The sequence below is a fragment of the Benincasa hispida genome, unplaced genomic scaffold (assembly GCF_027475165.1).
Source record: "Benincasa hispida cultivar pf3 unplaced genomic scaffold, pf3_genome.v1.1 HicScf118, whole genome shotgun sequence".
Lineage (NCBI taxonomy): Eukaryota > Viridiplantae > Streptophyta > Magnoliopsida > Cucurbitales > Cucurbitaceae > Benincasa > Benincasa hispida.
The window spans coordinates 6,194-20,689 of NW_028325499.1; the positions used below are offsets into that span (position 1 = coordinate 6,194).

Genomic DNA, 14,496 nt, shown 5'->3' on the forward strand with positions numbered 1-14,496 from the left:
CACTAATATCTGGTCCTAAACAACCGAGAAATGACATAGATGTTTATTTAGCTCCGTTAGCAGATGACTTGAAAAAACTTTGGAAAGATGGGGTAGAATGTTACGATGCATATGAAGAACAATGTTTCATGCTTAAAGCCATTTTATTATGGACCATTAATAATTTTCCTGCGTATGGTAACTTGTGTGGTTGTACGGTTAAAGGATATCATGCATGTCCAATTTGTGGAGAGAATACTACATCCATTTATTTACCAAAAGGGAAGATGATGGCATATCTCAGGCATTGCAAGTTTCTATCCCGCCATCATCTATATAGGAAACAAAAGAAAGCTTTTAATTGTGCACAAGAATTAGAATTTGGTCTAGAACCATTGAATGGGGAAGAAATTCTTGCAGAAACAAGTAAGTATCAATATTCATTTGGTAAGAAAAGTATCAAAGAAAAGAACAGTGGAGATAGCACTTCAACTAATTGGAAGAAAAAATCTATTCTTTTCGAGTTAGAATACTGGAAGTATCTTGACATGCGGCATTGTTTAGACGTGATGCACATTGAAAAGAATGTATGTGCAAATCCTATTGACATATTGCTTGATATTCCTGGTAAAACAAAAGATGGAAAAAAGACTCGATTAGATTTGGTGGAATTGAACATTAGATCACAGTTAGTCCCTCAAGTAGGAGAGAAAAAAGTCTTTTTACCTCCCGCATGTTATACATTAACACGAGCTGAGAAATTGAGCTTTTGTAAGGTACTATCAGAAATTAAAGTACCTGAAGGCTATTCATCGAACATTCAAAGTTTAGTGTCGCTCACAGATTTGAAACTTTACGGACTTAAGTCGCATGACCATCACGTTCTTATGCAACAATTATTACCGATAGCCATTCGTGATATTTTAACCAAACATGTAAGACTTGCAATTACTCGCCTATGCTTCTTCTTTAATGCTATATGTTGCAAGGCGATCGATTCATCTCAATTAAAGGGTATGCAAAAGGATATCGTTGTCACTCTATGCCTCTTAGAGAAGTATTTTCCTCCATCATTCTTCACAATAATGGTACACCTTGTAGTGCATCTCGTAAGAGAAGTTGAGTTTTGTGGAACTGTTTATTTGAGGTGGATGTATCCTTTTGAACACGAGACTTGTAGTTATTGTTGACGAGAAAAAAGTATGTTTCCTTTTCAGTTTATGAGTTTGGTTATTTATTATTTTTCCTACTTTGAATTTTTGTAACTTTGGTTATGGTAGGATCATTCACCAATTAAGAGCTTCAGCCAGTCCTCCAAATATGCTAACGCTAATGGTACTATCAAATTATTGAACGGACATGCCATGCATAACATGAACGATGTAGACATGATCCGTATCTCTTTGGACGAGCATATATTTGGAAGAGACAAATTTATTTATTTAGGCTATGATGATCTGCTCCAATATTGCAATATGGTTGAAATAGGCTACATGTATATTTTGACATACATTGCGTAAGTATTACTCATCTAAATTCACTCATGTATACTTTGTTTCATGTTGATAAATAATAACTTTTACTTTGTTTAGATATCTTTGGGATGAATGTGGTCGTGATATTACGAAGAAGTTTTTTATAATTGATCAAGCAAGAATATCGCCACACGTGAAGTCTCAAGATATCCGATCTAAAAATTTAGCCAATCAACTAGAATTGGCTAATTTAGACCAAATAGTCCTCATTCCATATAACACGGGGTAAGTAAATTATGTTTATGTTGTGGCTAATTTGCATTATACACGTACTAATATTTCAAAATTGTTGCTTATTATAGTTATCATTGGATATTGATTGTAATCAATCTACAAGAAAATTGTGTTTATGTTTTGGATTCTCTTCAAAGCAAGGTTCAAGAGGATTTTCTTGGAGTTATAAATATGTAAGTGTAATTGAACTTTCTTAGCTCTTAATTGAAGTATTTATGTTTAATTAATGTTTTTAAACTATTTAGTGGATTGAGAACATGGCAAGCCAATCACGATCTCCAACACTATCGGTCTTCTCCAAAATGGAAACATGTAAATTTGTATTCATTTTTTAACGATTTATGTTCATTCGACTTCTTTATAACAATTTAACAATTATTTCAAACTTTATATGCAGTGCCCTCGTCAATTAGATTCTGTAGGATGCAGGTACTATGTGCAAAAGTATATACACGAAATAGTGCATAACCCTACTACTCCCATTACTAGCCTCGTACGTAAATTATTTATTTTTTATATAGTGCCAGCTTTAATTTAATAAATGGACGTAAACTTATGTTGAGTTTATCTTTTTTTTTTCCTTTTTGTAGTTCAATACAAAAGATGCATATACGTAAGGAGAGATCGACGTAATTCGGACCCAATGGACAAGTTTTGTTGGCCGATTTGTGTAAGGATGTAATTCTTGTTTTTTTATCTCAATAGAATGTAAATGCTAGCTTAGAATGAATTTGTGGATAAATTCATAGGTGGAAGACATGATCTGTTTATTATTGGAAGCTGTATTCTGGTATTATGATTCTTGTTTATTCATGGAATTAGTACTACTTGATATTTGTGAATGAGAGAAATGATGGCTTTGGTGTAAGTATTTTATGAAAGTCTGGTTCTAGTATTGTGATTCTTGTTTGTGGATAAATTCATAGGTGAAAGACATGTTTTGTTTATTATTGGAAGTTGTATTTATGGTATTGTGATTCTTGTTTATTCATGGAATTAGTACTAGATATTTTTGAATGAGAGAAATGATGGCTTGGTGTAAGTATTCTATGAAAGTCTGGTTCTGGTTGGCTTGATGTAAGTATTCTATGAAAGTCTAGTTCTGGTACTGTGATTCTTGTTTGTGGATAAATTCATAGGTGGAAGACATGATCTGTTTATCATTGAAAGCTTTATTTATGGTATTGTGATTCTGGTTTATTCATGGAACTAGTACTAGATATTTGTGAATGAGAGAAATGATGGCTTGGTGTAAGTATTCTATGAAAGTCTGGTTCTGGTTGGCTTGGTGTAAGTATTCTATGAAAGTCTGGTTCTGGTTGGCTTGGTATAAGTATTCTATGAAAGTCTGGTTCTGGTTGGCTTGGTGTAAGTATTCTATGAAAGTCTGCTTCTGGTATTGTGATTCTTGTTTGTGGATAAATTCATATATGGAAGACAAATATTGATGGGCTCGCCATGCAATTTTTTTTATACTATTTAATATAAAACAATGATGGACATTTCCTGACCCAAAACGAGACATATAATGTCGTTTTTAACTTATTTGACCAAAAAAATTGATTTGAAAACAGAATTTAAAAAAAAAAAAAACTGATAGATTCGGGCTTCAATGTCAGTTAAGAATTAAAAAAAAACAGGCTTTAATATCGGTTGCAAGACTTTCAATGTCGGTTGCAACTGACATTGAAGGTCTTTAATGTCCATTGCAACCTACATTGAAGGTCTTTAATGCAACCGACATTGAAGGTTGCGTTACTGAAGGCCTTTAATGTCGGTTTAAAACCGACATTAAAGGCCTTTAATAACACTACCTTTAATGTCGGTTTAGGCTGAATTTCTTCTAGTGAAACTTAAAAAGAGGCTCTATCTTCTAGTTTGGTCTATGGCATGGGGGTCAAGGGAGACAAGGGTTAGTTGGAATAAGAGACTAAGAGAGGGAGAAAGAAATTGTTTTTAAACAGAAACATGTTTTGTCTTGAAGAAAGATATATTTCTAGAGAGATAAAATGAATTGAGTGAAGAAGAAATAAGCGTTATCCTTTGACCGTTATCATAGACACAAAAAAGATATACCTGTAGTCCGTTATCTTAGACAATATTTAAAAATTTCCCATCTAATGTGTCATCTGTCCAATTTTTCTATATGATATGTTAGAATGTAAAAACTTTGTCTCTCAAGGTGAAAATTTTTGTCTAAACCTTGATATAGAAATGATTTTTAGAATGAGATAGGAGGGAAATTGTTTGGAAAGAGAGTTGTGTCATAAAAGTTGATATAAAATTGTGACAATACAATTTCCACTTATCTTTTCATTCAAAGGCTCAGTATGGAGAGAGTGAGCAACAAATGATATCATCATGACATAATGAAAATGAATGTAGGATCAATTTGAAATAATATTTCATTAAAAATACGCTTTACAAGGAAAAAAAATGTGTTTCACCATAAGAAATTCAGTTTCTTCTGACAGATTTTCTTTTCTCACACACAAAAAATAGTCGAGGAAAACCGTCTCTCCCTAAGATAATAATACCATCAAGAGAAAATTCCTCTCCCGACGCCATTTTAAATAGTGGGTACCTCTGTGTTGGGAGAGATTGGAAGGCGAGGGTAAATCCTTAATTACATGTTTACCTTTATATTCTGAATATCTAAATTATATAGTACTCAAAGCTAATTTAATACATATATAAATATATATTATTCTACTCTTTTTTAAGTTTCTCATATATTTTGTTATTATATTCTTTAAGAAAAAGATAACCATAATTGTAAAAAGTAATAGTATTAATGGTAAAAAGTAATAGTCTTAACAAAATGTTTAACCTAGCTAAATTATATAACTAATGCAACTATAAGTAAAGAATGAGAAAACAAAATTTTATTTATGTTTATAAGAAAAATATACAAAACTATTTAGGTGCATCTTAAGTTACTCCTATCTTTGTGTAGCTAACTCAATTGTCCGACCATTGTTTACCATTTCTTTTCTTTTTTTTTTTCTTTTTTGTGTGTGTGATGGAAGTAATGCAGCCTAAAGAAGCATTGAAGTATCACGAAAATGAGATATCTTCTTCCCAAAATTTGTAAACCATTATCATATTTGCATATGTTTTTCAATACTTTGAAATAAAATGTGTGTGTGTATAATGGAAAATAATGAGAAGAAATACAAAGATTATGAAATATTCAAAATAAGAAAAGTTGAGAATGACAAATTATGTGATGGAGACTAAAATCAATGGAAAATGGGACTAAATAACTAAAGTCATCTTTGCTCTCTCATTTTCACTGTTGTGTGCTCCTCATTTTAATCTCTCTCATCCTATTTCAAAACACACACTTTAGAATATCCTACAAAATATCATATCATATTAAAACTATATTATTTGTGCAAACATTAATTTTAATTGAACTTACTTCCCAAACTTCTTAAAATATTGACAAGGACTAAACATCCAATGGTCTCACCCATAGCTAGGTTTTTCATGTATGGACCATATCATTTCTTTCTCTTTCTTCTCTTTCAAATCAGATAAAAAATACCATTTTGATTCCTGTGTTTACTCTCAATTTCATTATTCTATTTTAGTCCTACCAAATTAATTTTTATCGACTTTGATTGAATAACAATAATTATAATAATTTTCAAAGGAGAAAATACACTGTGTGAATATTTTCACAATTTATATGAGGAATATTAATAGAAACTAATTATTTTCTAGAAAAATGAACCATAAACTTACTGTAAAGACTAAGTCTAATTTTAAGATTTATTAAAAATAATGAACTAAAATAGTAACCATCTGGGTTGGCCTAGTGGTAAACAAAGGACATGAGTTTGATAAAGAATTAAAAGGGAATGGGTCCAATTCATGGTGGTCTCTACCTAGGATTTAATATGGGTAACTGCAATAGATCTCATTTTTAGTGATAATAAGTAAGTGCATAACATTTTAAAAAAAATATTATAAATTAGCAAAGTCTATCAATTATATGGTCTACCGTTGATAGACTTCTACTAATAATATGGTCTATTACTGATAGACTTCTACCAGTATTATGATTTATCACTAATAAACAATCTAAATTTGGCTATATCTGTAATTTTTTGGCACTGTGCTACATGTGCTAATACTTTAGGCTTGATCGTTATATTTGCAATTGCCCCATTTAATATCCTATAAGTTTTCTTAACTTGACACTTAATTATTACAAAATCAAGCGGGTTGTTCTATGAGATTAGTCGAAGTGTATGTAAGATGGTTCGGACACTCGCGAATATATAAAAAAAAAAAAAAAAACTAAAATAAGTATTTTAATTAAAAAAATATATTATTATTATTATTATTTATTAATATCTTATGTTCCAAAGGGAAAAAGAAAAGGTGGGACAAGAGAAAAAGAATGGCATGGGGCCATTGGAACAAAGAGTTGAAATCATGAAGACAAGACAAGGAAGAAATTATAGTACAATGACCGACCTATGTTATAGCTTTTCAGCTCAAACATGGTACCATTTTTCTCTTATGCTATTCTTTGCTGTCATTTTTAATTATGATGGTAGGATTAGCTGGATTGCAATTAACACATCGTACGTACTTCTCGAACTCATTATATATTACGTTCGTCAAGCATAGTTCAAAATTGTTATATATTATAGTCATAAGTTCGAATCTTCTTCTCTAATTTTTTCATATAAAATACTCTGATTGAAGACAAAATTATTTTTAAACTACTGCGATATAATTCAAGTAGATTAGAGTATATTATGTCTTTTTTTTTCTTTAAAAGAGTCGAAGATTTGAACAGATTTATAATATGACGATTATTTTAAAAGAAAAAAGAAAAATTGGATGGTCTCATTCAAAGAGAGAAAAAAAAAAACAGGGTAGTATTAGCTGTATTGCATTCCAATTGGGGCATTGAATGTAGTTTATATTCATGATTCTATGTTGGATCTCGAATGTTAATTTTAAATGGTCAAAATATTAAATGTAGGTGTCTAGTTTATAAATTTTCTTTCACTCATTTGTAATGTATGTAAATTTAAGTCTTTAAGAAAAATAAAATGAATGGTTGTCCATTTATTTCTTTTCTATATCAGATCTTAATATAATAAACCTTATTTTAGTACATATTAATTTTTTAGATCTGAATGAGTTAATTAAGAAATATTTTTTTATTTACATTATTTAAGAAATTATTTATAAATAAAAAAAAACTAAAATATTTTTCAAATATAACAAAATGTCATAGTCTAACTCTTCATATCTATCATAAATTACTAAGTTAAAATTATGCTATATTGTAAATATTTTTCTTCATTTTACTATATTTGAAAATAACCAATTTAATAAATATTGTAACTAATTTTTATTACATTTATTTAAAAATGTTTAACTTGTTTTTTTTTCCTTTGTAATCTATCTAAACGCTTTTTTTATAAATAGGATCAGTTTGATGTTGAATAAAATTTTTTTTTAATGTGTTTACTTAAAAATATGTTTTTAAAATTGGATTTGGATCGTTTTTCAATAAAATTTTAATTAAAAAGTTTAGAAATTTTGATTAGTAACGCACGTTATGTCAATCATCGTTGATTTAATAGTTGATTTTATTAATTAAAAATAAAAAATAAAAATATAATATTCTAAAATTTTTAAGTACTTACTATAATATTGAAAGTTCTTGACATGAAAATAGATTAAAACCTAATGTTTAAAAGTTTAAAATTAGAACTAGAAGAAGTGAGAGGATCAAGGAACAAAAGTAGGACTTGTTGTGTATAAATGCACAAGAAAACTGTAAAATATATTTTTAAATAAAAACAAAATAATCTTTATTTTTTCATACGTATATAAAATAGGTCCTTTTTTTTTTTTTACAACTACTTATATAAATAATTGATTAGTCTCTCATAGAAATAAAAATCTCATTGATAAATTTTTGGAAAAAAAAATCAAACAAACAAACCATGTGATCGTTACCTACATAAATAAATGTCTGTTAAATTCATAAAAAAAAAAAATGCGTTTCATTGCGAATGGATTTTTTAGTTTTTAATAAAAAAAAAAAAAATATTAACCAATTTATTTCTCAAAAAAATTAAAATATATATATTTTTTGAATTTAGGAAGAAATTTTGAAAACGGGACATTTTGATAATGTGATATGCATTTTATCATAGTTTATTTACATATTTTTAATTGTATATATTAATTTAAATTTTTTATTTATTTTGTCTCTAATATTTTCATCTTTATAATTTTTTTTCTTTCTAATATGGTCTCTCTTAAAAATAAAATGTCCAATCCCCTAGTTTTACTGCAATATACTTTAAGAAAACCCAAATTTAGACATAGCCGGATAAGATTTATTTTTTATTATTTTTATTTAATATACATAAAATTAAAGTTTAACCCAATTATTAAAACACATTTTCGTTCAAAATTTTGGTATGAAAATAGTATAATGATAGTATACAAATATAAACCTTTTTTTAAAAAAATAATAAAATAATAAATAAAGAAGATAGTATACAAATATAAACGAGAAGAATGATTTATTTATTATTTATTATCATCTGCCCAAGCTGCAAAATTTGAAATTGTGATATTTCATAATAATTTAAAATTTTATTCATCAAAACCTTCTAAAGTAGTTTTTGGAATAAATTTATCTTCCTTTTCTTAACAATCCCTTGTATTACCAAACTTTCCCTATTTTCACCATAATTAACTTTTTTTTTCCATTTGGAAACACATCCTTGATTAAAAAAAAACCCCAATTACTTTTCATCCTCCTACTTTGTCTCTTTGCAAAAGAACGTGAAAATATTAATCAACAAAAAAAAATATCAATCAAAGATTAGATTGAAAATACCTATCACAAAGATAGAAGGACCTCCCAGCCTAAGGTCGAGGGACAAACAAAACATAACGAAAAAACGAAAAGAAAATGGCATAAACTCATACTACAAATAAAGCACACCAAACTCAAGGAAAAAGGTCTCAAAGCAAAGAGTCCCTTTGGATCCTTACAAGAGAAGTCCCGGTCCACTTAGAACAACAAATAAAAATCTCAGGTCGATCAATCAAACTAATCACCTGAGCCGGACGCATAGAAGCCTATGAACTCGAAAATTACGCTCACACCAAATATGGTAGATAATTACACACCAAGCAACTCTCCAAACCTTACGCCTCAACCGCTTTCTAGAGCTAAACTAACAAATTCAAGTAAGCTTCATATCCCATTGTGAAATCTTGTGGGAACATTGACCCAACAAAAACATATCACCTCAAATAGTCTTACTAAAAGGATGGCCAAAGAATAAATTATCTCTAGACCCACCTCCACCAATACACAGAACATAGTCACTAGGGGTATCATAACAACAACAATGAACACGATCACGAATTTGCAAGCGATTCTAAATAACCAGCCAAGAAATGAAGGAGTGCCTGAGAATATTACCTCCAAACTAAATGAGGCTGGCCCAAAGCACCACATGATACCTAAGACATAATGACTCTCGCACACTAACTACCAAAAAACACACTAGAACCACAAGAGACCTAGATAACACTATCCTCCCGACCAACCTCAACCCTAATCAAATGAACCTATATAGGGATTATATTTGAAATCTATTAGATAAGGGAAAAAAAAAGAAAAAAATAATAATTTGTGGATGTATTATTAAACATTTTTAAAAGATTTGTTAGACTCAACATAAATAATTTAGAGACTTATTACACATAAGTTTGAGACTAAAATTTATAATTTAACATTCATACTATTGTGTAGAACTAAAGTTTTTAATACCATAAATATACCGACTATTTGTATATTAGTATATGTATACATATGTGAAAAAAAATTAGAACATAATAAAAAATTTATTACTGGATTTAAGTGTAATAAAAATTAAAATAATATATAAATATATAGAGATTGCAAAATTAGAAAATTGAAAATTAAAATTGTATATTAGCATATATGTTGGAACATTTATAAATGAAATGTGAATAGTTATACGTGGTATTAATTTTTAAAAGAGAAACTTGAAATAAAGTTCGAATATGTTTATAAAAAATGAAAATTAAAAAAATAAATAAATAAGAAATAATTTTCTACATCAGATTTGAATCTTGAACACAAGGGCCCACAATTTATTTCGGCCACTTTAGTGACCGTTGGAATAAGTCTACTATTTATTGTTTTAATAAACCGTATATTGTATGATACATATATTAAAAGTTACCCCACCTGACCCCTTTTTGGATCCATCCTCGAAGTTGATATCTTTGGCATTGGAAACAAATATCTAAATAAATTGATTATTTAAGTAGTCGACATTAAACACAATAACTAGTCCGTTTAATTGGTAATCTGGATTCTATTTTATATTTTCAGATCCATTGAATTAAACGAATATGTGTTTGGTAGACAATTCAGATTCTATTTCTGTTTCTGAAAACTGTTTTCGAATTCTGTAATCCAACCGGTGCAAATTCAAAAAACAATATTTTTATACTTTTATTGTATTCAGAATTTGAATGTTAAAATTTAAAATGCAGAAATTATATTAAGTAAAAATAAAGATATTCAGAAATACTATATGTCATATTATAAATTCAATTCTCTTTTTCTTTAAAGAAAATATGTATTATGTAATATACTATAAATTAGTTAACTTGCAAATTTGGTTTCATGGTTTTTATAAAGTTAGAAGTTAGTCCCTATAGTTTTAAAAGTTAGACTTTAGTCTATGTGATTTGATATAACTTCATATATAGTCCTTATGGTTTGTCAAAATTCTTTTATTCTCTTAAATAATCTCTACTATAGGTACAATTTATGAAGCTTTCATCAAAATTCTAATTATAAATTATATGACCCTTCTAACTTTCTCCAAACTATGGGAATTAATATTTCCGTTTATCTTATTAATTAGATAACATTACAAAATAATAATTATACAAACTTTTTTTAACATAAAACATATTCACAAATAAATTAATAATAGTTTCTTGTCAAATAACATGTTGTGGGTAAGTATAACTAATTTTCAATTGTTTAAATTATAATTCAATTTTTGAATATGCTACCAAACACATTTATGAAAACATGATATACAATTTTATTTTTATTTAATTCTTTGTTTTCAAATTTATGTTTACAGATTCTCTACTAAACAGATCTAGAGTGTATATTTTATTTTCAAAATCAAATGGCATCTAGTGAAGACAAAAGGTTATTGTCGCCTAAGATTTGAATAATTTAGATAACACGATAAAGTAAAATTTTCAAAAAAATTAAAGGAAAAAAAAACGTTTTTACTGGTAATAATTTAGGGTTGATGTAGCATCTTTTATCTAAAATCACATTATTTGGGCATCAATTATTTGTCCATCCAAATTAAATAATACCTCATGGACTTAATAATCATATCTTTAAAAATCTAATCCCATCTCAACCGAAAAAGGGGAAATGATTTTACTTTGATTCATCATTGTTCTCTAAACAAACTTTGACCTCTGAAAATGAAATATTATTTTCTTTCTTAACCAAAAGTTATTATTTTGGACCACATGAGAAATGATTTTTTGAGCATGCCAATTTATAATTGTACTTAAAATTGACAAGCATGCAACTCCTTCTTAAAATAAGCCACGTGTTTGTGTTCCAATCAAATATTATTGTCTCTCCTCACGATAAGTTGATAATATTTCAAAGATATGATATTGTTCGTGGATGGAATTACAAGATTAGTCCCTAAAACTTTTAAGTACTTTGTGCCTAGAAGGTGTTCGAAGATTTCTATTAAAATTAAATTCATTGAATGAAGTTTGAATTTGTATGACTTATGTACAGTTATACAATATAATGTCTATATTTGTCCTTTGATTCTTTCTCTTATAAGTTATAGGAAGTTTTAGTAATCTATGTCGTCTTCTTAAAGTTTCGACTTTGACATCTTCAAAAACTCAATATATTATTTTAGTCTTTCAAATCTTTATCCTTCAGACCTTCAACAAAGTTAAATTGATTGCTTTAGCTTATCTTTCCACCCTCTAGGAAAATTCGATTATAATTTTCAAATCTTCAAATCTTCAATTTTTCAAAGTCTTGACACGATGATCCAATCTTCTAATTTCCTCCCTTTTGATAGGACCAGATATAGATCGTTGTGTCATGGAAGAACCCACTATTTTGAAAGCAAAAATCGTGCAACCTCGGTACTAAATCACAAGAAATCAGTTGCTCTCCATTAACACCCGATCTCTAATGTGCATTTATAGGGGGAAAGGATTGAAATTGAAAGGAAAAATGGTCCAAAACAATAACAAAAAGACAAAATGTCATGAAGAAGAATATGAATTGTATATTTTCTCAAAACATCAATATAAAGAGAGACAATGGTTTTCAAATTTGAAAAATAAATTTCAGATCCACAATCAATGGAGAAAAACTTTAATAAATTTTTTTTTGTAATGTTAATAAAATGGTAACTTTTTGGTAGAAAAATAAAAGAGAAATGTAGTAAAAAGTTATTTTTTTTAAGCACGAGCTTAGGTACTCAAACCTGCCACCTGTCCATTTGATTGGACGTGTTGTGACGGCGGCACGACGTATATGGAGAATGTTTCTATTTCCACTACAACTACAATTTAGAATTTTACATGCAAGTCTTTGGGTCCATCTCCTTTGGACTTGGGCTTATATCTCTAAACAAAAAACTAAATTTGAGTCTAACATTTTCCTTTGGCGATCCTGGGTTCAATCGTCTTAATTTATTCGAGTCCAAGGGTTTAATCACCATCGGGAACAGGGACGATATCCCCACCCTATCCCTGAGCCCAAACATTTTTTTTAATAATTTTTAATAATAACAACAATAAATAAATATAATAAAACAGTAGCTTTCAACTTTTTTTTACTTTTTTTTAAATTTATTTCATAATATAACTATCTTAAACTTTTTATTAAATCTAAAATAATTTTAATTATTAATTTAAATAAATAAAATAATAATAATAATACTTTGTTGTATTAAATATTTAAAATTTGAATATAAATACCAAAATTTAATTGATTTTAAATAAATCATTAATTAAAAATATAAAATATAAAAAAATTTCTCCGCGGGACCCGATCCCCAAATGGGAATTCCTCGACATCGACCTCAACTCCCCAAAATGGGAATTAAAAATCTTCACTAGGACGAAGACAGGGAGTGCATCCCTGACCCGTCCTGCCCTATTACCAACCCTAATTGATGAGGCGAGATGACATGGAATTTCTCTTTTATATATTTTAATTTCTTTCTCCCTCCTCTCCCCTATCTCAATGAAAAGCTCCAAGTGTGTCATCTCCCCCATCTAATCTCCCAAATTGCTCGAACTTAGGAAGCAAACCTGTGTCTTTCCACGATCAGCTTCCCTTTGTCATTTATTACCATCCAAAACCACAGCTCACTTGATCAAACACCCAAAATTCTATATTTTTAATTCTTCATTTTGTTCTCATTTTCCACAATCAAAATTCTGAAATACACCACCCTGGTTCCTTTCATGTGGTCCACTAGCCCAAACATTCCTATCCCGCAGAACAGTAGCAACCAAGCGAGTTCGGAGTGGCCATGGAGTTCCCCAATTGCTTTAGGAAGAATCGATCTCCCTAGTCGCCGTTCCTAAACCAGCCGTTGGGTTTGGTGAACCGGAAGGCATAGCTAGTGGAACCGTCATTGATGGTCACAGCGTGGACCATTCCGTCATTGTCGAAGAGATGGTGTCCAGCAGTGGGCTCGTAGAGAGGAATGGAGGAGAGCCAACGAGAGGATGAAAAGAGAGGAGAGGAGGGAGAAAGAAAGGGAAAGAATAAAAAGAAAAAGAAAAATGAAAATGAAAATTTTTCATGTCATCTTTTCTCGTCAGCATCTATAATTTTTTTATATTAATTTAAACAATTTTTAGAGAGGGACCGTTTAAACCAATTCTTAAAATTCATGGACCAAAGTGGCCAATTTGAAACATTGGAACCTAAATATACCTACTCAAATAGGGTTTTTTTTTTTTCCCAAAACAGAATTATCCAAGAACACAACCCAAACAGAACCTACATATTTCCAAATATATTCTTGGACAAAAGGTAGAATCATATATAGAAAAACCCATCAACATAATGGCATGTTCAGTACTTCTGGACATAGGTGGTATGTATCCATTCTCATATGAAAATGCAGATCACATAATTCTAAGAGAGTGACGTTCAAATATTAAACATTCCAATACAATGAAAATCAAACCACACAAAATGAAAACCTTACAAAACGAAGTATATCTGTCTGGAGAGAAATAGGAGAAACTTTAGAGAGTTTGAAAGCCTTTGAATAAAGAACAGGTTGGACCTAAGTTTCAAGTCTCTTTTTCAATGTAAGTTCCCAAGGAGTTTCTAATCATCGTAACTTAGTAGAGATTTTTGTAATCGACCTATGTTTCTTATTATTTTACCATAGGAATCCTTGTACAGGGTCCTATTGCAGTGAGGTTTTATTCTTTTTTTGTATAGCACATGCCTTCAATAAGTTAGCTAGAATCTGACAGTTAACATGTTCTCTATTGAGAATTCTCACAACCTAAAATGCTGAGTGCAAACATTCAAAAGAATAGACAAAGATAATATGAAATATTTTCAGCTGTCCAATTCCACCAACACCATCAATCAACAAAACTA

The 14,496-nt window shown here is 29.3% G+C and overlaps 1 protein-coding gene across 1 annotated transcript; it reads left to right on the forward strand.

The window, feature by feature from the left end:
• The first annotated feature begins 1,238 nt into the window (after positions 1–1,238).
• Positions 1,239–2,523, forward strand: LOC150031502 (uncharacterized). The gene is made up of 6 exons (XM_090308885.1): positions 1,239–1,495; positions 1,572–1,739; positions 1,817–1,921; positions 1,994–2,060; positions 2,146–2,241; positions 2,339–2,523. Exons 1-6 carry the CDS (start codon positions 1,344–1,346, stop codon positions 2,363–2,365), a joined length of 615 nt encoding a protein of 204 aa, XP_090165011.1. The 5' UTR covers positions 1,239–1,343; the 3' UTR covers positions 2,366–2,523.
• Positions 2,524–14,496: the final 11,973 nt, after the last annotated feature.

Excerpts from the sequence above, each read along its gene's own strand:
- LOC150031502 (XM_090308885.1), top strand. The coding sequence starts at position 1,344 with ATGCATAACATGAACGATGTAGACATGATCCGTATCTCTTTGGACGAG. Across the intron at positions 1,922-1,993 it reads TTTCTTGGAGTTATAAATAT|TGGATTGAGAACATGGCAAG; the intron begins GTAAGTGTAATT and ends TAAACTATTTAG. Across the intron at positions 2,061-2,145 it reads CTTCTCCAAAATGGAAACAT|TGCCCTCGTCAATTAGATTC; the intron begins GTAAATTTGTAT and ends CTTTATATGCAG.